General features: G+C 41.2%; 1 protein-coding gene across 3 annotated transcripts in view; it reads right to left on the bottom strand.

Moving 5' to 3' along the window:
• The window catches only part of FKBP15 (FKBP prolyl isomerase family member 15), a 55,224-nt gene that overhangs the window by 21,534 nt on the left and 5,907 nt on the right, over nucleotides 1–27,783 (bottom strand). For 2 of the 3 annotated variants that reach the window (XM_036329978.1, XM_036329979.1), the window contains exons 2-11: nucleotides 23,555–23,670; nucleotides 17,533–17,617; nucleotides 16,972–17,041; nucleotides 12,691–12,765; nucleotides 9,945–10,043; nucleotides 8,547–8,696; nucleotides 7,592–7,660; nucleotides 6,861–7,007; nucleotides 4,324–4,460; nucleotides 3,786–3,843 (exon numbers count right to left, since the gene is read on the bottom strand). In XM_036329978.1, coding sequence (XP_036185871.1) covers nucleotides 3,786–3,843; nucleotides 4,324–4,460; nucleotides 6,861–7,007; nucleotides 7,592–7,660; nucleotides 8,547–8,696; nucleotides 9,945–10,043; nucleotides 12,691–12,765; nucleotides 16,972–17,041; nucleotides 17,533–17,617; nucleotides 23,555–23,670 — 1,006 coding nt within the window. Of the gene's footprint in view, nucleotides 1–3,785; nucleotides 3,844–4,317; nucleotides 4,461–6,860; nucleotides 7,008–7,591; nucleotides 7,661–8,546; nucleotides 8,697–9,944; nucleotides 10,044–12,690; nucleotides 12,766–16,971; nucleotides 17,042–17,532; nucleotides 17,618–23,554; nucleotides 23,671–27,783 lie in introns of all 3 variants that reach the window. The other variant, XM_036329980.1, reaches the window with a different exon arrangement.

The following is a 27,783-nucleotide window of genomic DNA, read 5'->3' as shown; positions in this document are numbered from 1 at the left end:
TTTAGATTATTGCACCCTCTCAAAAGTCTGGGGAAAATTCAGTAGATAGATATTCAGAAGAGATGTGGGGAGAGAAGGAAACAGGAGCTCTTTGTTCTAAATTTGGGTTCATTTAACTATGACTTGGCACTAACTACATATTACATACTAGCGTAGTAACCCTGACTACACACTAGACCCTGTGCTAGAAGCATATGCATCGATTAACTGGTCCAAAGTACAGCCTTCAGTGGAGAGTACATAAGGTGATCTATTGAGCACAGAAAAATTATCATAACCTCTATTTTTAAATTATTTTAAAGCTACAGTAACAAGATAATAAACCTGTTTACAGGATTGACAGAACTTCATTATATAATCTGTAAATAGACATGGACTGAGAGTATGTGCTCATTTTTTCCTTAACTGATGGATATGCATAATAAAAAAATGTTGGATCTGTCAAGAGAAGACTCCATACAATAGAATACTATGATCTAGAGACAAAATAAGAATGAGAAAACTTTGTATACACTAATATGGGAAGATATCATTACATCCTATCTAATAAAAGAGAAACATGGTAATTAGCATATAACCGCTACCCTTCCCATTAGCTAATCAGGGCGATATGCAAATTAACTGCCAACCAAGATGGCGGCCGGCAGCCAGGCAGCTTGAAACTAACATGAGGCTTGCTTGCTTCAGTGACAGAGGAAACCAACGTTCCCCGCCTGCCTTGCCGGCCTCTGAGCCTACAGTTTGAAACATTGTAACAAATATAGAAGCTAAACAAAACCCCAGAAACCTGCTTTCAGCAAGCCGGGATCTCAGAGCTGGAGTTATACATTGTTTCGATTATAGAACACAAACAAACCAGATACCTGCTTTCAGCAGCAGAGTCCTCAGAGCTGGAGCCAGAGCTAAAGCTGGCCCAGAATAAAAAAAAAAGAAAAAAAGGAGCAGTTGGGAGCTTCAGCCCTCAGCCCCTCACCCAGACTGGCCAGGCACCCCAGTGGGGACCCCCACCCTGAAAGGTGTGTGACCAGCTGCAAACAGCCATCATCCCCTCACCCAGGCTGGCCAGGCACCCCAGTGGGGACCCCCACCCTGATCCAGGATACCCTTCAGGGCAAACCAGCCAGCCCCCACCCATGTACCAGGCCTCTATCCTATATAGTAAAAGGGTAATATGCCTCCCAGCACCGGGATCAGCAGAGCCGCGAGGCCTCCCAGCACCGGGATCAGCAGAGCCGCGAGGCCTCCCAGCACTGGAATCAGTGGAGCAGAGAGGCCTCCCGGCACCAGGATCAGCGTGACAGGGGGCAGCGCCCAAACCCCCTGATCGCCCTGCGGCTCTGTGTGTGACAGGGGGCGGGACCACAACCTCCCTATCCGCCCTGCTCTGTTCGTGACAGGGGAAGGCGCCCCAACCTCCTGATCAGCCCTGCTCTGTGCCTGATACGGGGGAGCTCCCCAACCCCCTGATCGCCCTGCGGCTCTGTGTGTGACAGGGTGCGGCGCCCCAACCCCCCCCCGCCCCGCCCCACGGGACCTGCTCTGTGTGTGACAGGGTAGAGCCATAACCTCCCCATCGGCCCTGCCCTGAGTGTGAGAGTGGCAGCGCCCCAACCCCCTGATCGGCCCAGCTCTGTGGGTGATAGAGGGCAGCGCCCCAACACCCTGATCCGCCCTGCTCTGTGTGTGACAGGGGGCGGTGCCCCAACTCCCCTATTGGCCCTACTCTGTGAGTGACAGGGGGGAGCTCCCCAACCCCCTGATCGACCCTGCTCTGTGCATGACGGGGGGTGGCGCCACAACTTCCCCATCGACCCTGCCTTGAGTGTGACAGGTGGTGGTGCCCCAACCCCCCAATCGGCCCTACCCTGAGGGTGACTGAGGGTGGCATTGCAACCTCCCAATCCGCCCTGCTCTGTGCATGACAGGGGGCGGCGCCCCAACTCCCCAATCAGCCCTGCTCTGAGCCCGACCAGGGGCTGCACCTAGGGATTGGGCCTGCCCTCTGCCACCCGGGAGCAGGCCTAAGCCAGCAGGGCGTTATCTCCCGAGGGGTCCCAGACTGCGAGAGGGCACAGGCCGGGCTGAGGGACCTCCCCTCCCCCCCGAGTGCACAAATTTTTGTGCACCGGACCTCTAGTATATTATAATATGCAAAAAGCAAGGTAGATAGTATATAGTATGCTATTTTTTGTGGAAGAAAGGGAAATAAACACATATTAAAATTTGTTTGCATCTGCATAAAGAAAAATTAAAAGAATATATAAGAAACTAATAAAAGCAGTTACGTAAGAGGGGTAAGATGGAATGAGTAGTGAGATGGGGGTAGGGGTGGGAATGAGTCTTCTCAATGTATATCTTGTTATATTGTTTTGCTAACTACACTATTTGAATGTAATTACCTATTCAAAACAAAACATAAAAATTTAGCCCTGGCTGATTTGGCTCAGTGGATAGAGCGTCGGCCTACAGACTGAAGGGTCCCCGGTTCGATTCCAGTCAAGGGCATGTACCTTGGTTGCGGGCACATCCCCAGTAGGGGGTGTGCAGGAGGCAGCTGATCAATGTTTCTCTCTCATCGATGTTTCTAACTCTCTGTCCCTCTCCCTTCCTCTCTGTAAAAAAATCAATAAAATATATATTTTAAAAAATTTAAATGTAAAATAGAGAAAGATGGTTAATTTTATGTTATGTGAATTTTGCCTCAATTTAAAAAATATTAAAAAATAGAAAGGCAGATCACTAGTATACTAAAGGTTACTGAAACTTAGAAATAGTTAACAAAAGTAGCCATGTTTAGAAAGCAAAATAGAACCAATACTGGACAATTTTTTGTGATTGTTTAAAAATCTAAAATTATAATTGTTGTTCAGTTTTCTTCTGATTCTTTGGCTTTACCTTCTGGGTTTAGGAGATCACTTTTTACACATATCAGATCAATTATTTGCTTAATAATTCCTGCTTTGGGCTGAACATAAATAAGTAAACTAGGGTTATAGAGAAATCACTTATCAATTTCACTCCACATAATCATCTTGTTTCCAAATATGGTAGGTGAAGGTCACAGAACTTTAGAACTTGAAGTACTTTAGTTATCATCTCATCCACATGTAGCAAACTCAGATGCCATCACAAACCAGGCAGGGCAGCAACAAACTAGTGTACATCCTCCTTCAAGATATTCAAATCCAAATTTTACTATAACAGTGTATTGATCTTATCTTACATTTGGGGAAACACAGAGGCCAATGTCCTGTTCAAAGTCAACTAGCTGGTGAATTAGGACAGAATTCCTCTGAGAATGAAAATATGTAGACATGTAGTGTAATTACAATATGTAGTAATTACAATAATAGTAAGCTAATGTTATGCACTTTTACAATATGCCAGATATAATACTAAAACTCCATAGGCATTATTTCATGTAAACCTCAGAAAAATCTCTTGAGAGATTATTGAAGACATACTATAAATAGGCTCTGAGCTTAGTGTTTTACAAACATGTCTCTAGTCATTACAAGAACTCTGTAAGGAGGCTGTGAGAATTATTTGCATTTTAATAATAAAGAAGCTGAGGATCAGAGAAGCTAGATAACTTTCTGGAGGCCACATGATTATAAGAATAAAGATTTGAACCCAAGTCTGTCTATGCAGAAGTAAGGGGAAATGAATAAATTAACCATTAATTTCCAGCTACATCTACAGTTCTCAACATTTTTTTATCCTTACTCATACATGAAAACTTTTCAGCAAATTGGGGGTGAGGGAAGACAGATTCATATACTCACTGTATTTACTGTAAGCTGTTCACTGAGGGAATTAGATTTGATACGAAGAGTCGGCTCCCTGAAAGCAAGCAGAACATATCCTGAGATGAAAACAAAATCCATAATCATAAGTCCAAATTATACTGATAAACAAATTGTTTTTGAAAATGTTTACCAATTTATAGCTGTAAAACAAAAATTTAACTCTTTAGTTTGCTTAAGCTCTGAAAGCTAGTGAAGATGAATAATTTTCTATCCAAATGCTTATTTACATTTTTTTCCCTTCAAAATGTACTTTGTGATTATGCCTTTTAACCAATTTTATTCCAGGGTTTAGCAGGCATTCTTAAATATCTGAGTTAGTGCTTTTACAGACTATGAATATTAATCCTTTGTCAGAAAAACATGATGCAAGTATCTTCCCATTTTCCTCATCACATTTTTAAGTTATTTAAATTTTTTTTTTTAGTTTTCAACTATACCCCTATTTCTAAACCTCTCTAAGAATAATTTGTATGCACAAATAGAGCTTGATACAAATCCAGTATGTGACCCTGACTTGAAAGGCACCGATGTGGGTGGTGACACAACAGGATCAGCAGGTAGGCTGTCAGCACCAGGAATGGGAGAAGGGGCGGCAGAATCCCGGGAACTAACACTCTGCCCGTCAGAGCCGGAATCTCTGGCAAACTTCACCTAAGGAAAGAACCCACAGGTGAAACAGGTCACCAAAAGGCACCCCTTCCCCTCCATCCTCCTTGCATTTTACTTATTTATTCTTCATTACACAAGTCATAATCTTTTCATTGCAGACAAACCAGAACATGTAGATAAGCCAAAAAGGGGGGAGGGGGGACAAGAATCATCTATAATCCAACCACTAAGCAATAACATTGTTAGAATTTTAGATGTAGTATTTCACATTTATCTATGTGCGTGTGTGTGGGGGCGTATATTTACAAAAATGGGGCCATACTGTTTTGCAATCTGCTTTGCTCACTTACTGATATAGTAACCTATTTCCATGTTACTAAATTAATGATCTACAACATTAGTTTTAACTACTGAAGAGTATGTCTAACTTCAAGGGTCATGCCCTTAACTACTATTATGTACAAAAAGAAAATCTCCAAAGAATGCTGGGAAATCATAAATATCTATGGTATTACAAAATATATTTCACCAATTCCTAGCTATTGGACACTCAAGTTATTTCCAATTTTTTCTATCACAAACAATATATCTACATATTTGCATATAACTTAAATATAGGGTGTACCCTCAAAAAATATACATACACTTTGAATAATTATAAAGGCTGAGTTTATTAAAATACATTTCACTTTCAAAAGTGAGCTGTCTGTTGTTAAAGTGTGTATACATGTTTTGGGGACAACCTGTACTTCCAAAGCATAAATTCCCAGAAGTTAAACTGTTGGTTAAAAGGTATGCTAATTTTTTTGTTTGTATTGTTAATCCTCACCTGAAGATATTTTTTCCATTGATTTTTAGAGAGTGTAAGGGAGGGAGGGAAGAGGAGCAGGAGGACCAGAAGAGAAGAGGAGAGGAGGGAGAGAAACATCAATGTGAGAGACATCGATTGGTTGCCTCCCCCATGCACCACGACTGAGGCCAGGATCAAACCTACAACCCAGGTACTTGCCCTTGACCAGGAATTGAACCCCTCATCTTTCGGTGAGTGGGTAGATGCCCCACCACGGAACCACACTGACCAGGGCAAGGTATGCTAATTTTTAAGACTTCTGATATATACCATTAAATTTCACACCAGCAAGGGTGAACAACTACTTTATACTCTACACAGAGTGTATAAATCCTTTTCAACACTCTTGTCACACGGGGCATAATCATTCTGATTCAGTCTTGACAATTTAATAAGCATGTCAATTTGAAATTATTAAATTACTGGTAAAAAATAATTATTTTTATGTTTACAAAATGCCAGTCTTGATGGATACAAATTGGTTTGTTATCTATTACCAGCCATGATTTCCTCAAACTCAAAGGAAAACTGAGAGACTATTAGCAGCTGAGGAAAAGGCAGCTGGAAGCCTGTCAGTGGAAGAGGGCAGAAATGGCCCCCAGAGAAAACAGTGTCCAGTTAGGGAAGAGTCCTTGAGAAGAAAAGCATATTCTTTCTCAGTGGTAGCAGGAATATGGCTACAATAAAGATCATAATATTTATTTGTTGTATTTCACAGTTTATGGTCACAAACATAATCACAGTTGGACCTAACAATCACAGTGTAAAGCAAACAAAGGTCTTTTCCCCCCTTGGGAGGAAGAGAGTAGTGCTAATTTAATTAAAGATAATTTGTTACAAATTCCATAACAAAAATTATAAATTCATGACAAAAATTTTAAATGGTACAAAAGGGTAGAATGTAAAAAAGTAAACCTTTCTGAACTCCATTTCCATTCTCCAGAGAAAATCACATAGGATCATTCCTTTTTTTAAAAAATTATCTTACTGTTTATTAGTAGTTCTAGAAAATTGTTTTCCAGAGAGAAAAACCATTAAGAGTTAAGTTGTTAATAAAGTAGATGGATACACACACACACACACACACACACACACATGACCATACTATCCATACTGTTTTGTAACTTCTTTCTTTAACAATAGATTTTGGATATTCTTTAAGAGCTACAAAAAAGTCCACTCTATGAAAGAAAAACATAACCAGTCTCTTAATAATGGACACTTTGTTGTTTCCAGTTTTTTACTATTACAAACAATATGGCAGAAGGAGGAAACTATATATCTATTTTTATATACCTCTCAACTATAGAGACCTTTACATACTTATGAGAATAAATTGATAAGATAAATTTGTAGCCATGGAATTACTAAGTCAAAAAGTATGCACTTTAGGTAGAAATCACTATTTTAAGGACAAAATAAAAAGGTTAGTATAGAGAAGTAATTTGCTCAGTCACGACCTCTCCTAGACTCTGAATAGAAAGCCAGGAAGGATACAAATCTTCAGAATCTGGTTTTCCCAAACATATTTACTCATTTTTCTTAACCAGCAAAGATGACTCATCAGCACAGCATAGCACAAATTCACTCACCCGCCTAATCTCCACCTCAAATACCAGGACTGAATCCGTTGATGGAGTCCATCCTATTACCCCTTCAGAGCCAACAGCACAGGTTGGAGGGATAATAAGCAACCGCCTCCCTCCTTTTTTCATGCCCAGCATTCCATCCTCCCAGCCCTTTAAGAAACAGAAGAGGGGAAAAGCTCATCAGACACAAATCTCCTCGAAAGAAAAAATTACGTATAGGATCATCAGTTTTCACTCACCCACACTTTTAGGTCTGGACCTCGGGAGAGCTCAAGTTCAACTAATGTCCCACCTCCCCATTGGTTATAAGACTATCTAGAACACTGCTTCTAAAAAGCTGGCATATCCAGAGATGGATGAAATATACTTATCTCAGATGATGAGAGAAATTGGAATAGGATGGCATTAAAAGATAAATAAAAGTAATTATTTATTAAACATATTTTTTCCATACACTCTGGCTAGTGACTCACTTGCATTATGTTGTTTAATCTCCAAAATAACCTCATAACCTCCAAAATAACCTTGTGCCCTGGCCAAGAATCAAACCATGACCTCCTGTGGTTCATAGGTCGACGGTCAACCACTGAGCCACACCAGTCGGGGTCCCCCTCTTTTTACCCAAGCTTTTCCAAACTCTCAGAAGATATCTAGGTTAAAAATTTCCATAACTTAACCTACATTAAACCTACTGCAACTGATAACACCATGTAAGAACACAGATAAGCCTTTACCTTGATGACTTTCCCTGATCCTAATTTCAGGCGAAGCAGCTTATCTTTGTTAGCAGTGGAGTCAAAAACCTGCAATTTGATCAAAGTAAATGATAAACGAGGTCAGACAATTTAAAAAATAATAATCATTATGATATGCAACTGACTAAACATACCCAGGCACAGTATTTCTAGAATAGGGAATGTCAAATATACTGGAAATTAATTCCTAAGAGAGCTGAAAAGATGGAATCACATCATGGCTAAAGGATATTATCACACAGAATATCTCTGGGCACTGATTTTCCAGGTTTAGAAAAAAAGGTAACTTCATCTATTAAAAGCATTTTTCATCTATAAAGAATTTTAAAATAAATTATCTCATCTGATGCTGATACCAATCCTGTCACTAACCTCTAACTTCCATCCACCAATGGGGGGAAAAAACAGTTTGAGTTTAAATGACTTAACAAGGTTACATTATGATAAAATTGAGACTTGAATCTACTTTTTTCCTCACAGTCTAAAGTTCTTTCTATCATACCATACCATAAGCTTTTGATGGCTTAAAAATAGTAAAAGACAACAAGTCCAACCTATTTATAGTATGTACTATAAGAAAGACAGAAACAATTGAAAGGTCTAAAAATAAGTTTTAAGACCTAATCCCGTAAGAATATAAAGTTTAACACTGATATAGGAGGATAAGACATACATGTGAATAACTACCAAAAATAATACTTGGGAAACTGGTTTCCATTTTCTCTAAGTAGAAGTAATGAGTGGCACTCACTGAGCAGATTTTATAGATTAACATTTCATGCCTATGCCCCAAAAGCAACAGTAGGAATTAAAGCAGGGCTCCTAAACCATTTCTATTTGCCAACAGCAGCCATTCACAGTAATACTACCTTACATCTGAACAGCCCTCCTGTTGTTTAAATTACAAAAAGACTTCCAGGGGACATTTTCTTACCTGGCCCAGAGCATGATTCTGAAAGAGCCAGCTGGTATAGGCCACTTCCAAAGAATCTCCAACTTCCACAGCAGGGCCCTCTGTCACAATGAGGTCCTGTGAGAGCACTGCATCCAAGGAAGAGGTGCTGTTGCACTTGGCAATGCACACCTGTGAGACAAAATTGAAACAGCATAAACTTAATTTAAGCTCAGTTAAGTACTCCATTTTTGCTAATGCTCTTTTCCACATCATGGCGTCCACTAACAAATCAGATTACATGTTTAGAAGTAAACCATTCCACAGTCAGTAATGTTGCCAGGAATTCAAGTGTCTAAGAGTATGGCTTTGCAGTCAGACAGTCTGAGTACAGATCTGAGTTAATAAACCACTTATTAACTTGTGATCTTGGCCGAATAACTTAACCTCTGTGAACCTTATTTCATATGGTTTTTTGTAAAATGGAGACAAAAACTTTGCATATCTCCTAGGGTAGTTATGAAGACTGAACTAACACAAGCAGAGGACTAGGCACAGGGCCTGGAAAGTAACAGTGAGTACACATAAATGTTAGATATCGTTACCATATTGATTTATTGCTTCAGTGTTTGGGAATGTAGGCAAGAAAGGGAGCTTCTAAAAAAATACACTGAAAGCATTTTTAAAGACACAGTAACCATGCAGAAATGTCGTTTCTTTAATATGACCTATCTCCTTTCTTTCCTTTTGATTCACACTGGCCTCATCCAGCACCTTGAATCACCTCATTTTCCCTTACACATCCACTTCCTTAATCATTAAGCCCTCAACACAATGAGGCTCTGGTCAGCAGCAAACAATCTTAGGAACAAAGCCTCGGGTCTATTGACCAGAGTTTTAATGAAACTAAAGATAATATCTAGACTCAGTTGTGTTTCAGCTCCAGAAAAGCAGCGAAGCCAGGTGAAGCAATGCCATGGCTGACATCAAGACCAGATGCCTTGATCAACTACTCCCTACCCTAACACCAATCAGTAGAGACCACAACCCTGACCAGGACCCTAACTCCCTTAGTCCCCTTATAACCGAGGTACATGCCCTCGATCAGAACCAAACCTGAGACCTTTTAGTCCACAGGCCAACACTCTACCCACTGAGCAAAACTGGCTAGGGTGTAGAAATGTTTTACAAAGAACTAAGTTTACAACATTTCATCTTTTTTCTCTTAAAGTCTCATTTTTAAGCAATTTGAATTAAGTATTCCTATTATTTCCCTGAAATACAATAAGCTCAATTGTATTTACAAAAAGACTTAGTGGTTTTTTAATGCTGGTCCACTAACAAAGTATTAGCAGGTTATGGGTTTTCCATTTATATTCCTCAAATCAAATGAAATTCATATGTGTTTGGCTTTTCACAGAAAGAATAAGATGGTATTACCTGTTTATTAAACTCTACAGCAGCCTTTTCCGACTCAAACATGATGGACCAGTTTTGTCTCTGATCATCATAAAAGGTGCTATAGTTATTGGGCCGAACCTGGGGAAAGGAGAAATGTTGGCATAACTCAACCAGACAGCACAGAAGATAAATCTGACTGCCTAAACTCAGATAGAAGGGCTGTGACTAAAGTGGACCCAAAGAGAGATATCAGGGAACTCTCTTCTTCCCTCCCACCTTCCACATATCATCCCTCAGTCTACATTCCCAGAAGGCAGCCAGGAGTCCTTTCCAAGATGCTCTGTTAAGATATCCAGTCAGACACTCTGGGCTGAAGGAACAGATCTAATTTCCACCACGTATGCACAGACCAATTTCTCTCATAAACCTACTAGGAGAGGAAACCAAGATGGCGGCATAGGTTAACGCTGGAGTTTGCTGCCTCGAACAACCACTTCAAAAATACAACTAAAAGACGGAATGGACATCATCCAGAACCACAGGAAGGCTGGCTGAGTGGAAGTTCTACAACTAGGAGGAAAGAGAATAGCATACCGAGACTCAGAGGAGGCGCAGTGCTGAAGTAAAATACTAAGGTGCAGAGTGCATGCGGACAGGGCTGGCAGTTGAGGGCGCAGTTGTCTGTTTCAATTGGGAGGGAGTCTAAGACTCTGAGCTCCAGATCCGGGCGAGTCTCTAGGGACCCAGACTCAAACGGGAGAAGCGGGACTGTCTGGCTTCGGTCGGAACTCGAAGGGAGCTTTCTCTCTGAGGTTTGTAGCGGTTGCTGGGACTCTGAGAGGCAGAGCCCCTAGGACAGGACTGAGAGCAGCTGTAACTGCTCGCTCAGCCCGCCCTGTTGATCCCCTGGGACACGCCCTGCCCAAGCCCTGCACAGAGCCATTTGCCGGATAGCCTCAGGCAAAGGCTAGATTAGCACCTCCCTAGAGGACAGAAGTTCTCTCACTGCAGACATAGCTGATTCTCACAGCCACTTAGCCTGGAGCTCAAATCCCCTCTAGTATTACCTACAACAATCAAGGCTTAACTACAACAAGACTGCGCACAAAGACCACTAAGGGGTGCACCAAGAAAACATAAAAAAATGTGGAGACAAAGAAACAGGACGCAAATGTCAGAAATGGAAGATATAGAGCTCAAAACCACACTTTTAAGGTCTTTCAATAATTTTCTAAAAACTGCCGATAAATGTAGTGAGATCCTCAAGAAATCTAATGAGACCCTCGATGTTGTGATAAAGAACCAACTAGAAATTAAGCATACACTGACTGAAATAAAGAATATTATACAGACTCCCAACAGCAGACCAGAGGAGCGCAAGAATCAAGTCAAAGATTTGAAATGCGAAGAAGCAAAAAACACCCAACCGGAAAAGCAAAATGAAAAAAGAATCTGAAAATATGAAGATAGTGTAAGAAGCCTCTGGGACAGCTTCAAGTGTACCAACATCCGAATTATAGGGGTGCCAGAAGATGAGCGAGAGCAAGACATTGAAAACCAATTTGAAGAAATAATGACAGAAAACTTCCCCCACCTGGTGAAAGAAATAGACTTACAGGTCCAAGAAGCGCAGAGAACCCCAAACAAAAGGAATCCAAAGAGGACCACACCAAGACACATCATAATTAAAATGCCAAGAGCAAAAGACAAAGAGAGAATCTTAAAAGCAGCAAGAGAAAGAAACTCAGTTACCTACAAGGGAATACCCATACGACTGTCAGCGGATTTCTCAACAGAAACTTTGCAGGCCAGAAGGGAGTGGCAAGAAATATTCAAAGTGATGAATACCAAGAACCTACAACCAAGATTACTTTATCCAGCAAAGCTATCATTCAGAACTGAAGGTCAGATAAAGAGCTTCACAGATAAGGAAAAGCTAAAGGAGTTCATCACCACCAAACCAGGATTATATGAAATGCTGAAAGGTATCCTTTAAGAAGAGGAAGAAGAAGAGAAAGGTAAAGATACAAATTATGAACAACAAATATGCATCTATCAACAAGTGAATCTAAGAATCAAGTGAATAAATAATCTGATGAACAGAATGAACTGTTGATTATAATAGAATCAGGGACATAGATACGGAATAGACTGACTATTCTTGGGGGGGAAAGGGGTGTGGGAGATGCGGGAAGAGACTGGACAAAACTCGTGCACCTATGGATGAGGACAGTGGGTGGGGAGTGAGGGCAGAGGGTGGGGCGGGAACTGGGAGGAGGGGAGTTATGGGGGGAAAAAAGAGGAACAAATGTAATAATCTGAAAAATAAAGAATTAAAAAAAAAAAAAAGAAACCTAGTGCATGATATTTGTGCACTGGGGGGGAGGCGGGGGGAGGGGGGGGAGAAGGGGAGGGGTCCCTCAGCCCAGCCTGCTCCCTCTCCCAATCCAGGACCCCTCGGGGGATGTCCAACTGCCGGCTTAGGCCCTCTCTACAGGGAGCGAGCCTAACACGGCAGTCGGATATCCCCCGAGAGGTCCTTAGCGCTGCTGTGGAGGCGGGAGAGGTTCCCACCACTGCCACTGTGCCCGCCAGCCATCAGCCATGAGCCTGGCTTCTGGGTGAGCGGTGCTCCCTCTGCGGTGCTCCTGCATTGAGCGTCTGCCCCCTGATGGTCATTGTGCATCTAGCAACCAGTCGTTCTGCTGTTTGGTTGATTTGCATATTAGGGTTTTATTATATAGGATCCCAAGGAAGTTAATGACTCTAATATGGGAAGTCTTACCATTAGTTCAAAGCTCAGATGAATCTTGGCAACAGTAACTGGCTGTTGTTGACTGATATAAAGAAGAATCCTATACTGTATTCAAGCAAAGATAAGCAGAAAAAAATACAGAGAACAGAAGTTAAAAGACAATACAAAAATTAGCAGTAAAATGTCAGGGATTGTGTTTCATACAGGTACAAAACTCAGTTAATCCCTTAATGCTTGGATTTTAAGTTGTATCTTCTCACTACCCATTTAAATCTCTTTTTATTTTGGCCTTACTCTTTAACTGTCATTGCAATGTCTTTATTTTGTTGGTGTTTTCATTTCTAGATGGGTGACTAAGAGATAAACAAATGGCCAACAGGTACATGAAAGGATAATTAATAGTCATCAGTCATTAGGTAAATGCAAATCAAACCACTTCACACCTACTAAAATGTACATTAAAAAACAAACAAAAAAAAACAAAACCCAGATGCTGAAACCGGTTTGGCTCAGTGGATAGAGCATCGGCCTGCGGACTGAAAGGTCCCAGGTTCGATTCTGGTCAAGGGCATGTACCTGGGTTGCGGGCACTTCCCCATTGGGGGATGTGAAGGAGGCAGCTGATCGATGTTTCTCTCTCATCGATGTTTCTAACTCTCTATCCCTCTCCCTTCCTCTCTGTAAGAAATCAATAAAATATATTAAAAAAACAGAAAAAATAATGAGGTGTTGGCAAGGTAGTGAAGAAACTGGAACCCATATATTGCTTATCTATAATAATAAAAGCATAATATGCTAATTAGATCAGACGTCCTTCTGGACGACCTTCCAGATGAAGCCGGGGCTGCAAGGGAAGCCCTGGTCCCAGGTGCCTGCTGGCAGCTGGAGGAAAGCCTGGGTCCCGGGTGCCTGCCAGTGGCTGGAGGGAAGCCTGGGTCTCAGGTGCCAGAGGGAAGCCAGTGCCAGCATCCAGGTGAAGGAAGGCCTACTCTTGCATGAATTTCGTGCATCTGGCCTCTATTAGGAATATAAAATGGTACAGCTGCTGTGGAAACAGTATGGCAGTTCCTCAAAAAGCTAAATACAGTGGGGCCTTGACTTACGAGTTTAATTCATTCAGTGACAGAGCTCGTAACTCAAATTACTCGTATGACAAATCAAAAGTGAACAAGTGAGACACGTGATGCTGGGCTGATGTTGTGGCGTTCAGTGTGACGTTCGGTGCGCCGTTCGCTGCGCCAACTAGCGGTGGGGTATCTGAAGCTGGCTCGTAACCCGAATTTTAGCTCGCAACTCAAAGCAAAAAATCGGCCGAGAGACGGCTCATATCTCGAAAACTCATTAGTCGGGACACTCGTAAGTCAAGGCCCCACTGTATAGAATTATCTTATGACACAGCAATTTCACTCCCAGTATATACCAAAAAAACTGAAAACAGGGACTTAAACATATACTTGTACACCAATGTTCACTCCACCATTATTTATAATAGCCAAAAGGTGGAAACAACCAAATGTCCATCAACTGATGAATGGATAAACAAAATATGTTATATACAGACAATGGAATATTATTCAGCCACAAAAAAAGAATGAAGTTCTGATACATGCTACAACATTGATGAGGCTTGAAAACATTATGCTAAGTGAAATAAGCCAGACACAAAAGGACAAATATTGTATGATTCCCTTATGTAAAATATCTAGAATAGGCAAATTCATAGACACAGATTAAGGTCACCAGGGGATAAGGGAAGGAGGAATGGGGAGTTACTGCTTAAAGATTACAGATTTTCTGTTTGGGGTGATGAAAAAGTAGAGATGGATAGTGGTGACGGCTGCTCAATATTGTGAATGTAATTAATGCCACTGAATTATATGCTTAAATGGTAAAATGGCAAATTTCATATATATATTTACTATTCACACACATAAAAACCACACAGGGACTCTTTCCCCCTCCCCACGTGGGAGCCTGTGCTTGTTTCTCAATAAATTTCCACCTTTGCTATAAAAAACAAACAAACAAACAAAACAAGCAAACACACACATAAAACCACAGTTAAACAAATGATTAAAACTCAACCCCAGAGGGGAGGGTGAGGCTATGAAGGTTCATATACAATCCTGCGCGAGAAAGGTCTTTCCTTTTCCTATGTTAGACAGATAGTGAAGAGCTGATCCCTCAATGCAAACCAATTACAGATTAAGCTGGTCAGGGAAGGATGATAGATTATTTAGAGTCACTCCAGGGGGATACACCTGTTCTCAAGCACTATCTTCCTAGGCTTTTGATTGAAAGCCTGGAGGGTCTCTGACTTCTCGGTCCTGAACATTCTGCCCATCAGCAATTCTGAGCTGAGTTCTTTAGCCTCCTCCCCACAAAATTAAAAATCTAGCAAATGTATTGAGAGGAAGGCTGTCAGATGCTTGCTACAGGTTCCCATCTTGTAATAGGACTTTATCTCCTCTGCACCATAAGATTGTAGAAGTTTCCCTTGGCCTTTCTGTCACAGCCCCTGGACTTCCACACTATCCCAGAACTCAGCCATGTCCTAAGGGGGGAAAAAATAAATCTTGCGTTTGGAGCTTCTCTAGTTTATTCCAATGTCTTTTGCCCCCAGCAGTCTCAGTGCTTGAGCTATACCTAATGTTCATTCTACTCTAAGGCATCAGCCAAAATCTCAAGAGAAGGAAACACTCAATTAATTGGCTCTTCCCTCTCTGAAATTTTAGTTCATCTAGTCCTCATCATTTCCACAGCTCTCTAATGAATTTTAAAATGTAGTTTTTGCAATTTATCTCCTTTTTTATAATTGTTACAGTAGGAATGGTATCTGCCACAGTACTATATCCTATCTAGTAAGGAAGGGTGGTAAAATCCCAATACCAGATTTTCATGATCCAAATGACAACTGTTAACAAATCAATAGATCTAAATAATAACCATTGTGGCTGCTAACATAACAAAATAAGGAACAACCAGAGTTTGTTTACCTCCAGATGGGAAAATGAAACAGATTTCAGGGATACAATAACCAAGCGCAATATATATACCTTATTAGATCCTAATTAAAACACACTATTAAAAAAAAAGGAAAAAGAAAAAAGAAACAACCAGGGAAATTTGAATACTAGATTCTAGTGAATGAACATCAAAAAATTATTGTGGGTTTTTTTAAGTGTGATAGTAGCATAGTGGTTACATTTTTAAAAATCCCTTTCTTTCAGAGATACATACTAAAAAATTTACAGCTAAAATTGTATGCTGGAAATTTACTCAAAATAATCTGAGGGGGGAAGAAGGAAGACTGGTTGGGTTTGAGGTAAAATAAGATTAATAACTGTTAGAGCCTAATAATGGGCTCTAGGGGTTCATTATTCTAGTCCCACTATTATGTTTCCAAATTTCCATAATTAAGTTTTTTGTTTGTCTGTTTTTAAAACAAACGAGTGTTGTCTATTATATTAGTTACCCTGGACAGGTCATCTTATCTCTCTGTGTCTCAGGGTCTCTGAGGAGTATAGAATCCATGTTCTCTGGACCTCTGAAATTCGGAAATTTCTTATGCTTATTTCAACAATGTTCAAAACCTTCTGGAGCAGAATTTCAAGTTAGATACAACCCACAAAAGTAAACCAGTGTCAGGGCTTCTAGCCACATCCTCTTCTTCTTTTTTAAAAATTAATTTCAGAGAGAGGAAGGGAAAAGGAGAGAGAGATAGAAATATCAATAATGAGAAAGAATAATCGATAAGCTGCCTCCTGCATGCCCCCTACTGGGAATCAAGCCCACAACCTGGGCATGTGCTCTTACTGGGAGTTGAACTGTAACTTCCTGGTTCATAGGTCAATACTCAACCACTGAGCCACACTGACTGGGCCACATCTTCTTTTGACCCAAACCAATATTTTACTCTGTGACTGGTGGTCCATCTCATCAAATTTTCAAAGGATAAACACTAGTCATTAATGCAGGCACAAGGACATATTATACACTAAGTGTTGCTCATTGTCTAGCAAAGGGATGTCCTTGGTAAATGTTTGCTCTAAAACTCCAAATTCCTAAGCCAGGTCTATATCATAAAAATAAAACTTAAAATTGTGAGTGGCTGGATTTGTTTTAATGCACGATTATAAGCAAAATGTGACTACAAATGTTACTATATACCTAATGTTAAAAATGTACATTCAACACAAATAATCATTTTAATCCTCTGATACATGAGACACTGGGCAAGCCCAGAGGGAAATCAGCTCATGGGTAGGGTTTGGGACACCTAAATATACATGAGATGTGGGGCAATCTCACCTCTCTGGCTGTGTGATTTCCCAGGACTGCAGCACCAAATTTGCCCTGCTTTACATATTGACCATTTGTGCTATAGAAGCAAAACAAAAACAACAGGTATTAATACTTCCTTAAACTAAGCAGAACCAGCTTTCTTTTCTGCTATGTAAAAGTGGGAAATCTAGTCATTGAACCTCTAGAAAGGAATAGAGGTGAGCAGTTTATAATTAAAAGCTCTAACACAATTTCTTTACTCTTTAAATATCTACTATTTATATCTCAGTGAAGCGTCTTTCTTTGAGCACTTGGAAAGGCAGTTGTTGAGATACATGCAGAAGAGAGAGAGAGAGAGAGAGAGAGAGAGAGAGAGAGAGAGAGAGAGAGAGAGAGAGAGAACGAACAAGATAATGGCTCCTCAAAGTTTTATGAGAAGTTGGAAAACTGGAAAGTTAAAAAGCATTACTGATACTTTTCCTATGGAAAGGCAGAGTAGCCATTTTGCAATGAACAGAGACTTATTGAGAAAAGATAGGAGTTTAGCCCAAGCCCAACTTCAGAAAGCATTCCTTCTCAGCTACTTACTATCTATATGCGTGGACTACTGTTGCAACCAATACTGTGGAAGTGCCTGTTGAGGTGGGTGCTGTTTTTGGTGCCGCCTGATTTCCTAAAAATGAGGAAGAAAACAAAGCTGTCATTCATTTCTTGCTTGAAACTGATTTGTTAACCATTAAAACTGCTTAAAATTCTTCTTAAGCCTTCTAGTTACTGTTAAAATGCTTTTATGGCCATTATCCTCATTTAATCCATAAAACATGACCTCATCTGGGGATGAGGAAATGGAGGCTTTAAGCACCTAAGGGCCTTACACAATGATAGCAGCAAGCCTAGCCCCAGGGCTTCATTTCCATTTTAAACAAGTCTTTGGGCTGGACAAGAAAACAAGGTCATAGTCCATCTACTTTCTTTTCCCCTTCCAATATTTTGAGAGCTATAACAAATAAAAATAAAGTTATTTCCCTTCCCTTAGTTTAGAAGTAGAAAATTTATGATACTCAGATTACAGCCAGTACTTACCTTTCACAGTGACAGACAGTAACTCTAGTGTTTTAAAACAGTATATTTAGAGTAAATCACATATTTACACTCACAACATGAATGTGCTGATGGAAAAGTAGTGAGAACAATAGAATGGACGTAACAACCAAGGACTTATTTTCAAAAGTATCTTTGCTTGAATTATTTTTATTTTGTATTGATAAAAACAAGACAACGGGTCCAAAATAAAGTCACTTACGCTAAGCTCCATGTCAACAAACTGAGACTTAATTACAGTTTTGGCTGTCCCAGAAATGGAAGCTTCAACCAGTCAATCAGGAATTGCCTGATCAGCACTAGTTAGGTAATCTGCCTGATAGACCCACTGTCATCCCCCAAAGGAAAGTAATCTCAAGACATCCAATCTGCGTTTTGCCTAATATAACTTCTGTGTTCCCGTTCTTTTCTGCTTATAAAATTCTCTCATTTTATATAGCTCCTTGGAGCTCTCTTCAATCTGCTTGATTGGATGTTGCATGATTCAGGAACTGCTGAATAAAGCCAGTAAGATCTTTTAAATTTACAGTTAAATTTTGTTTTTTAATTTCATATTGACACAATTTTTCTGTCTGTAGAGTACACGTATACTGCAGAAAACTTAGTAAATATGGAAGTACACAAAGAAAAAGAAAAACGAACCTGTAATCTCACCACCCAAAAATAAACGTTAATAATTTGATGTATTTATTCCTAGCCCTTTTTATACACACACAAACTCGGCAGATTTACCTTTTCCAAACAAAATTAATGGTATCATTTGACAACCTCCTTTTCTCACTTAATGTAAACATTTCCTTTTATTCTTCAAAACTGTGTCCAAAACAAAGACAAAATAGTCCTAAAAATGTTTTTTAGTGGCTGCATAAAATACTCTTTCAAAATGTATCCAACTTCCTATTGTTTGATATTTCTTTGGGCTGCCTCCAATTTTTCTCTATTATAAATAACTAGGGGCCCGGTGCACAAAAATTTGTGCACTGGCGGGAGGGGGGCGTGTCCCTCAGCCGTACTTGTGCCCTCTCAGTCTGGGACCGCTCGGGAGATAACCACCTGCTGGCTTAGGCCCGCTCCCTGGGTGGCAGATGGCAGGCCCGATCCCTAGGTGCCTGCCCCTCCTCCCTGGGTTGCGCACAGGGCAGGGCCGATCTGGGGTTGGGTCACCGCCCCGGTCGCACACAGGGCAGGGCTGATCAGGGGGTTGGGGTGCAAGAAGAGGGCTTCCTCAGGCCAATTGCACCGCCAAGCCCTGCCGCCCAGGGACGCACGTGGGGGTCCTGGCTGGGGGAGGGGCTTAGGTGGCACACAGAGGCCCAGATGGCGGCTCGCACTGGCCCACCCTGCCTATGGCATGCAAATTAGCCGCCATATTTGTTGGAGGTTAATTTGCATATTGCACTGATTAGCCAATGGGAGGCATAGCGAAGGTACAGTCAATTACCATGTTTGTCTATTATTAGACTAGAGGCCCGGTGCACAAAAATTTGTGCACTGGCAGGGGAGGGGAGATGGGAGGGGTGTCCGTCAGCCCAACTTGTGCCCTTTCACAGTCTGGGACCCCTCGGGAGATAACCATCTGCTGGCTTAGGCCTGCTCCCCGGGTGGCAGATGGCAGGCCCGATCCCTCAGTGCCTGCCCCACCGCCCCTGGTCGCGTATACGGCAAGGCCGATCTGGGGGTTGGGGGGCTGTCCCGGCCTGGTGGGTCGCACACGGGACGCCCGGGCGGGCCAGCAGATCGCTGCTGCCCCGCCTGGCCTCCCCAGGGTTGGGTCACTCATGGGATGCCCGGATGGAAGCAGGGCAGTCTGGCCGATCACTGCTGCACCGCCCGGCCGCCCCGGGTCAGGTCACACATGGACGCCCGCCACTCCAGGTCGCAGATAGCAGGCCCGGATTACGGCAGGGCAGGCGGGATGGCACTGTCCTGCCCCACCGCCCTGGGTCGCAAATAGCAGGCCCAGATGGCGGCGGGGCAGGCGGGATGGCGCTGTCCCACCCTGCCTGCAGTATGCAAATTAGCTGCCATCTTTGTTGGTGGCTAATTTGCATATCGCACTGATTAGCCAATGGGAGGCATAGTGAGGGTACGGTCAATTACCATGTTTGTCTATTATTAGATAGGATAGGATGCTATGGTGAACATCCTTAAAATGCACATTTTTGCATGTACCTCTAATTACTTTCTTAGAAGAAATTTATAAAAATGAAAATGTGGAGTGAAAGAGTGTAAACAATTTTAAGATTTTGTTATAACCTGCCCAAATGCCTTTGAGAAATGCCATACCAGTTTACACTCCCACTAGCAGTTTGAGTTCACCAGCTTTGCGGCCTGCCAATAAGAAGAAATTATCTTTTAAAATCTTTACCAATGAGAGGGAGGCAGTAAGGAAAGGGAAATGCTTTCTCATTGTTGTTTTCATTTGCATTTATTGATTACAGGGAGGCCAAAATTTAACATTTTCTATAGATATATACTGACCATTTGCTTTGTTTTGTTTTGATGAATTGTCTATTTATGCTGGTTGGTTATTTTCCTAGTCTGGTGTTCATATTTTCATTATTATTTAGCAAAATCCAACACCTAGTTTTTAATTCAATCAGCACTTTCCAGCTATATGTAATGCCATAACTTTTCTCCTGATAAGCAGTGTATGGCAGGAAAAAAGTAACTAAGGCCAGAGTTAGGTTATGACGACTAGTCTGAAACACTGAGAAAAATTACTGTCTCCCTGAGGTCAACCTAGCCTCGTCCTTCAGGATGGTGTAACTTGTCCCAGTACACTCTTATTTCCCTATCTCATGTCCTGGAAATGGAAGGTTGTTTGTGAATTGCTGGAGGGATGAGTCAGATACTCAGAATCATATGATCTTCTCACTGGCTTTGCATGTTTCCCTCTCTGAAATCAGCATTGCACAGACTCTTGAATTCCTAACTCACGAGGACTTTTTTTTTTTAAATAGTATGTAGTTTCAAGTCTCTCTCTCTCTCTCTCTCTTTTTTTTTGAACAAAGTTTTCTTGTTTCTCTCTCCCCACCCCCAATTTGTTGGATCTTTGCTATCTTTAATATTTGTCACTTTCTTTTGAAATCTCAATTTTTTTACTTAAACAATTTCCTCCTGTTAACCTTCTATTTCTCTTAAGGCATAATCTGTTAATTCGCATTTATGTTCTCATCTCATGTCTTATGTCGTAAATGTTAATAAGTGGTTGCAATTTTAATCTGTTCAGGGAGAAACATTCTCACAGAAGAGATCTCTCACTGTCTGTAGGGATATTATTCTGTTCCTTGCTCTCTTTGTTCTTATAATAACTTTGTATGGAGTTTGACTCTGAGACTTTTCTATTGCTCATTTTTATGTGAAATTTGCTTTTCTGAACTCTTAGGAGTAGAGCTCCCTCTTCTGTTCTTTTTGTATAAAGTTAAAAAATAGGGTGGCTTCTTCCCGACTTTATTATTCTACTTCTATCTTTACTCTTACCTGAATCTTCTCTCCTTCACTCTAATATCTCTATCCTCCTCAATTTGAATTCCACTCCCATCAGGTTCTTCTCAGTGTGGGGACCTATCCTGGAAGGTCAGTGGGTGAGTTTCACAAGTTCATAGGAGCAAGAGTGCTCCCATTCTTATAGTCCCAATCATCAACCCTTTGTACTTAGCCACAAGTAGAGTGGGTAAAACACTTTTCAATTTCAGCTTGGCCTACCATATTTTCCATGAACACCTACTGGCTATTTTGGGGTTCTCCCATTCTCAGACTCAGATATTCTCCCACTGCGTCCCTATTTGCTCCCATGCAAATGTTGATACCATGCAAGCCTCGTGGCTGTCAGTGGTTTGTCCATACCTGCTTATATTTGGGGGTTCATGAGGATACCACTTCAATTGGTTTTGTTGTAATTATCCATAGATTTATACTTATATCTAGTTGCTCTGTTTTTATATTGAAATCTGAAGAGATTCAAGAGCTATGCTTCAGCCATCTTCCCCACAAAGACTTCTTACATATAAATATCCCTTGAACGGAAGGGTCCCCTATATTGCTACTTTGCTTTTTATTTGTAAATGCCTACATAAGATTGTATAAGTAATGTTTAAGTTCAAATGCCTCTATAATTCTTCTTTGAAAGTATAATTAGCTTATAGTTGTTGCCTGATTTCTAAAAATCAAGTTACTTCACTGGGTGGGGCCTTAGGTCATTTCTTTTTATCTACATCCATTAACTCGACCACTTTAAATTGAGTCAGAAGCACACAGCGATGAAATGTAAAGGCACGGCCTACTAGAAATCTGGCCAGGTTAGGGCTTAGAGAACAGGACCAGAAAGCCACAGCACAGCTGCCAAAAGTGACAGGTAAGATTTAGAGCACAGGTCAGCAAGCATTTTCTGTAAAGGGACAAACAGTAAATATCTTAGACCTTTGGGGCCACATGGTAACCACTGCAACTATTCAGTTCTAAACGTCCTAACATTCTCAGTGCCAGCATTGTGCCTAGCATTAAAAGGCATGCAATACTTTCATCTTCATGTAACAAATATTTAATTTAATATCTCTCTCCAACCCAGTGCTGGTAGCTCAGGGCTGTTCCTATCAGTCCCTCATTCCTCTTCAGATTCTTACACAAAGACAGCAGAGTGTAGGAGGGAGAAAACCTTTGGAATGAAATCAGATCAGGGTTCAAATTTTAACTGTCACTTACTGCTGTGTAACTGTGACCAAGTCCCTACGCCTCTCTGAGAATCTAAAATGGTGGTAGCCTCACCTATTTCACAGAATTGTGAGAACTAAATCAGAAAATCTACCCTGGCTGGAGTGGCTCATACACTGAAAGGTCACGGGTTCGATTCCGGGTCAGGGAACATACCCAGGTTGCAGGTTAACTGCCCAGTTGGGGTGCGTATGGAAAGCAGTCGATGTTTCTCTCTCTCTCCCTTCCCCTCTCTCTGAAATCAATAAAAACATATCCTCGAGTGAGGATTAAAATAAAAAAAATCTACGTAAATCACCTGAGACCACACACATAACAGGCATTTTAGAAATACTAGTCACCCTTCTCTCCTTTCATTCAACAAATGGCACTCAATTTTCTTTCGTGTCCATCATGATCAAAGGTACAGAGGATTTAGCACTAAGCATCACTGTCTAGTTGGGGAAAATTCACTGTCACCATACATCTAACCCAGCAAGGGAAAAGAAGTGAAAAGCTGCTCTTTCTTCTCGCCAAAACACTGGACAATACCTACCTGGAGTGTGGACAGAGTTTCAGGGAGTGGTGTCCACACGGAGCAGAAGAGCTTACCTGTGACCTTCCTTTGTCAGTTTCAAACAAAGGGCACATTATCTACCTGCCAGAATGCATATCTCAGAGCTTAGAAAGGCATGCACCACTGGTAGTGAGGTTGGCCAGACTGACCACGGATGAATAATCTGGCATATCACTTTGGGGAAGGCTGTTTATACTTTCAACTAATGTGATAGGGGCCAGTCCTAACCTCTTAACTTACCTGTTGCTGCTGCTCCCTGGCCTTTCTTAGGCTGCTTTGGGGCTGTGTACTGGAAGAATTCATTTCCATGGTCAGCAGCCGCCTGATCCCGTCCAAAAAGAGAGGCCAATCTGGCACTGTAGAAAATGAAAATGACATTTCATCTGACATATCTCAAACCTGGCATCATTATAAATGCTGCTCACCTTCAACCTTGAGTAAATACCTCCTTTGACTGTATATTCCATCATTCAATACTGGAAGTAGAAGTAAAAAGTCTCTGAAATCAAGATTGTATTTCTAATCTGAACAGCATTGGCTGACCCTACCCGTCAAGGCATTTCTTCTTTCTGGACCTCAGTTTCTGCATCTGTAAATTGAGGTGGTTGATCTAGATCAGCCGTGGGCAAACTACGGCCCGCGGGCCGGATCCGGCCCATTTGAAATGAATAAAACTAAAAAAAAAAAAAAAGACCGTACCCTTTTATGTAATGATGTTTACTTTGAATTTATATTAGTTCACACAAACACTCCATCCATGCTTTTGTTCCGGCCCTCCGGTCCAGTTTAAGAACCCATTGTGGCCCTAGAGTCAAAAAGTTTGCCCACCCCTGATCTAGATGCTCTCTATGGTCTCTTCCAACTGTAATTCTTGCCTTTAGCGAGTCATAGTTTCTTACTTTTTACTAGTTTTAAAATAAATGGAAATAAAGTAAATTGAACTGTACTACAAAGTTACTCCATCAAACATGGTCCCGTCTACCATTTTATCTAACAGGCAGAACCATTCTTCCATCATTGCTTGCAATCTAGTCTTCTGCCCTAACCATTCCACTAAAACCACTCTTGCTAAGGTCACCAACATCTTTATTACTAAACATAATTTACCAGTCTTTGTCTAATTTGGCCTTCATGTTGCCTTTTTACACTGTCAACTATTATGTTCTTCAAACAAAATCTTCCCTTCACTTCTGTGGGGAAACCTGTGGGTTGGGAAGAGGGACTAGCCCAAATAAGACCTCAATAAAACTAAAGGATCCCTTTCTCGCCTTCCCCTCTCTCTGGATCCTCACCTAACTTCTTGGTCTCTTCCTCCTCTGCTCAACCTTTAAATGTCCATGCCCCAAGATTTTATACTCTCTCCCCCTTGACAATCTAGTTTATTTACCTTGGTATCAAGTGCTATCCAAATGCTGATGATGCTCAAATCTATATCCTCAGCCCAAAATTTGCTGCTGAGTATCAGACGACACAGTATCCCACAGGCAACACAAATGCAACATAACATGTCCAAACCAGAACTCTTATCTTCCAATCCGCACTGCCCTAGCAAATCCTGTTTTCACTTTTGTGCTTCCTCTCTTGGTCAATGACATTTGTGTCAGGGTCCCCAAGACCACCACCAGGTTCTAGACTCAGCATACAGTTGTACTCATGGCAAAGATCTTTTACATCAAAAGGATACAAAGCAACATCAGCAAAGGGAAAAAGAGCACTGGGGCAAAGTTCAGAGGACACCAGGAGCAAGCTTCCAAGAGTCCTCTCCCAGTGGAGTAACACAGGATACGTTTATTTACTCCAGCAATGAATTGTAACAATATGTGTGAAGTGTGGTCTACCAGGAAACTTAGAGACTTAATTCCCCAGGCTTTGAGTCTCTAGGGATTGATAAACGGAAACCCTCTAGCATGTGCCAAAATTCTAGAATCCCAGAAGGAAGACAAGGTTCATGAATCATATTGCTGGTACAAACAGTTCAGACAAGTGAGCCATGCTTATCATTTATGGGAAGCTTTAAACCAGGGTGGGGAACTGTTTACCAATAAAGTTCCTAGATGTCAGCCAAGTGCCAACCTTGTAAGCAGGACTTTCTAAGGATAACAATTTCAGGTCTACTATTTTGTCTGGCTGGGAAAAATTCACTGTCACCAAACATCTAACCCAGCAAGGTGAAAGAAGTGAAAAGCAGCTCTTCCTTCCTGCCAGACACTGGGCAGTACCTACTTAGAGTGCGGGCAGAGTTTTGGAGAGTGGAGTCCACATGGGACAGAAGAGCTTACCTGCGACCTTCCTTCATCAGTTTCTAGAAAAGGGCGCCTTTACTTACTATTTCTTTCTGCAAACGCCCACAACCAAACTGAAATCTGGGGATCATCCTTGACTCTTTTCCCCCTGGTGTTCATAACCAATTCCAGAGTCCATTTAATTTTACTTGTTAAACATTTCTTGAACCCAGTCACTTCTACCCATCCTCACTGCCACTTCCCTATTTCAGGTTACCATCACATCTACCCAGCTAGGATTATTACAACAACTTTCTGATTCATCTCCCAGCCTTGAGCCTGCCTGCTTCTTATCCATTCTCCCCAGTGCACCCACAGTAAGCTTTCAAATAAACAAATTTGACTAAGTCTCTTTCCTCCTTAAAACCCTTAAGGATACCTCAATAATACAAAAAATCCAAACTCCACAGGCAACTTTACAAGGTTTCCTTATCCCCCCAGCTTCCTATGTGGCCATTTCTCCAATCCAACTGTGTGCTACAGCCACACCGAGGAACTTTTAGTTTCTTAAGTAAGGCAAGACCTTTCTAATGTCCAGCCTTTGGACATGCTGTTCCTGCTGCCTGAAACATTCTTCCTGTTGCTCCTTTCCCCCTGGAAGCTGCCCTAATCTCAAAGTCTAGGCTAGGTGATCTTTCTAGGAGCTCCTATAGAATTCATTCAAGAAATCTGTGCCAGACACTGTGCTGAGTGCTGAGTATACCCTGGTGAAAAAAACTGGGTTCTATTTTCAAGGAGCTTATACACTCTTATACAGGGAGTTTATACAGGGGAATTACATAATATATGATTGCAAACTATCTATAATAATAAAAGCGTAAAATGCTAATTAGACCAGATGACCTTCCAGACGAAGCCAGGGCTGCGAGGGAAGCCCAGGTCCCGGGTGCCAGAGGGAAGCCGGTGCCAGCAGCTGGGGGAAAGAAGGCCTACTCTTGCACGAATTTCGTGCATCGGGCCTCTAGTAAGATATATAACAGGTAGCTGTTGTATGGAGTTATACTTCACAGAGATTAATAAAAGTTATTCAATCATTTATCATATAACAGGGTAACTGATTATTTATTTTAATCATTACTTGACTGTATATTTTGTCTAGGGTCTGGTATGTAATAGGCTCAATAAATGAACTCAAAGTCTAGTCTAGCTCTGAGCTCCTTTCCTCCAAAAGCATCCTTAGTTTAGGTGAAGTAAATATTAAAACTTCCCAAGAATTTTAATGTATAACATATACCAGCAATTCGCAAAATAAATGTAATATGATTTGAAACTATTACCTTGTCTTCTCAAGGTAGTGCACTATTAGCTTCCTTTCAGTTTTCTATAAATGGGGCCAACAACGCTTACTTAAAAGGACTGAGAGGTTTAAATGTGATTGTAAGTGTGGAGAGAAGTACTAGCCTAAATAAGACATCAACAAATGCTAATAAAATTTAGGAGAGACCAAGATTTCTCCTTTTAGCCAGGGCAATCTGGGCAAATTCCCTAAAAGAATAAGATTCTGAAAGAGTTGGGCAATGCCTTTAACATAGTGAACAATTTACGAAGTTTAGATCCTACTTAAGATATAATAGCTTATACACAGGTAGTTGATAAGAAAAGAATGCCCTGGTTAGCTTCAGTAAACTATGTGTATTGGATTTGCTATTTTCATTTTGCAGGAATGTTTTTGTCAAGGGAAAAACAACAGTCAGAGGCAAACAATATTTCCACAGAGGTTCTAAAGGCCAGCTAATTAATGATTGCAAAATCAATCCTAGAGCCAGTCAACCCAATTACCTCCCAGATTAATTCTATTTTCTATTAATATTTTAAAATAAACAATACATAAGTGTCTTATAAATCATTACATTTTTCTACTTCTACAGTGTTCTCACATGTACATATCTAACTATGTTAGCAAGAATGGACTTGCTGCCCTGGACAGTTCTGCTCAGGGGTTAGAGCATTGGCCCCTGGACAGAAGGGTTGCAGGTTCGATTCCTGGTCAAGGGCATGTACCTTGGTTGCAAGTTCAACCCCTGGCCACAGCCCGGGTGTACGTGGGAGGCAACCAGTCTATGTGTCTCTCTTACATCAATGTTTATCTCTCTCTCCCTCCCTCTCACTCTCTCTAAAAAATTCAATGGAGCCCTGGCCAGTATGGCTCAGTGACTGAGTGTCAACCCATGAACCAGGAGGTAGGGA

The sequence above is a fragment of the Myotis myotis genome, unplaced genomic scaffold (assembly GCF_014108235.1).
Source record: "Myotis myotis isolate mMyoMyo1 unplaced genomic scaffold, mMyoMyo1.p scaffold_m19_p_12, whole genome shotgun sequence".
Lineage (NCBI taxonomy): Eukaryota > Metazoa > Chordata > Mammalia > Chiroptera > Vespertilionidae > Myotis > Myotis myotis.
This window is presented reverse-complemented; position numbering and strand designations above follow the sequence as displayed.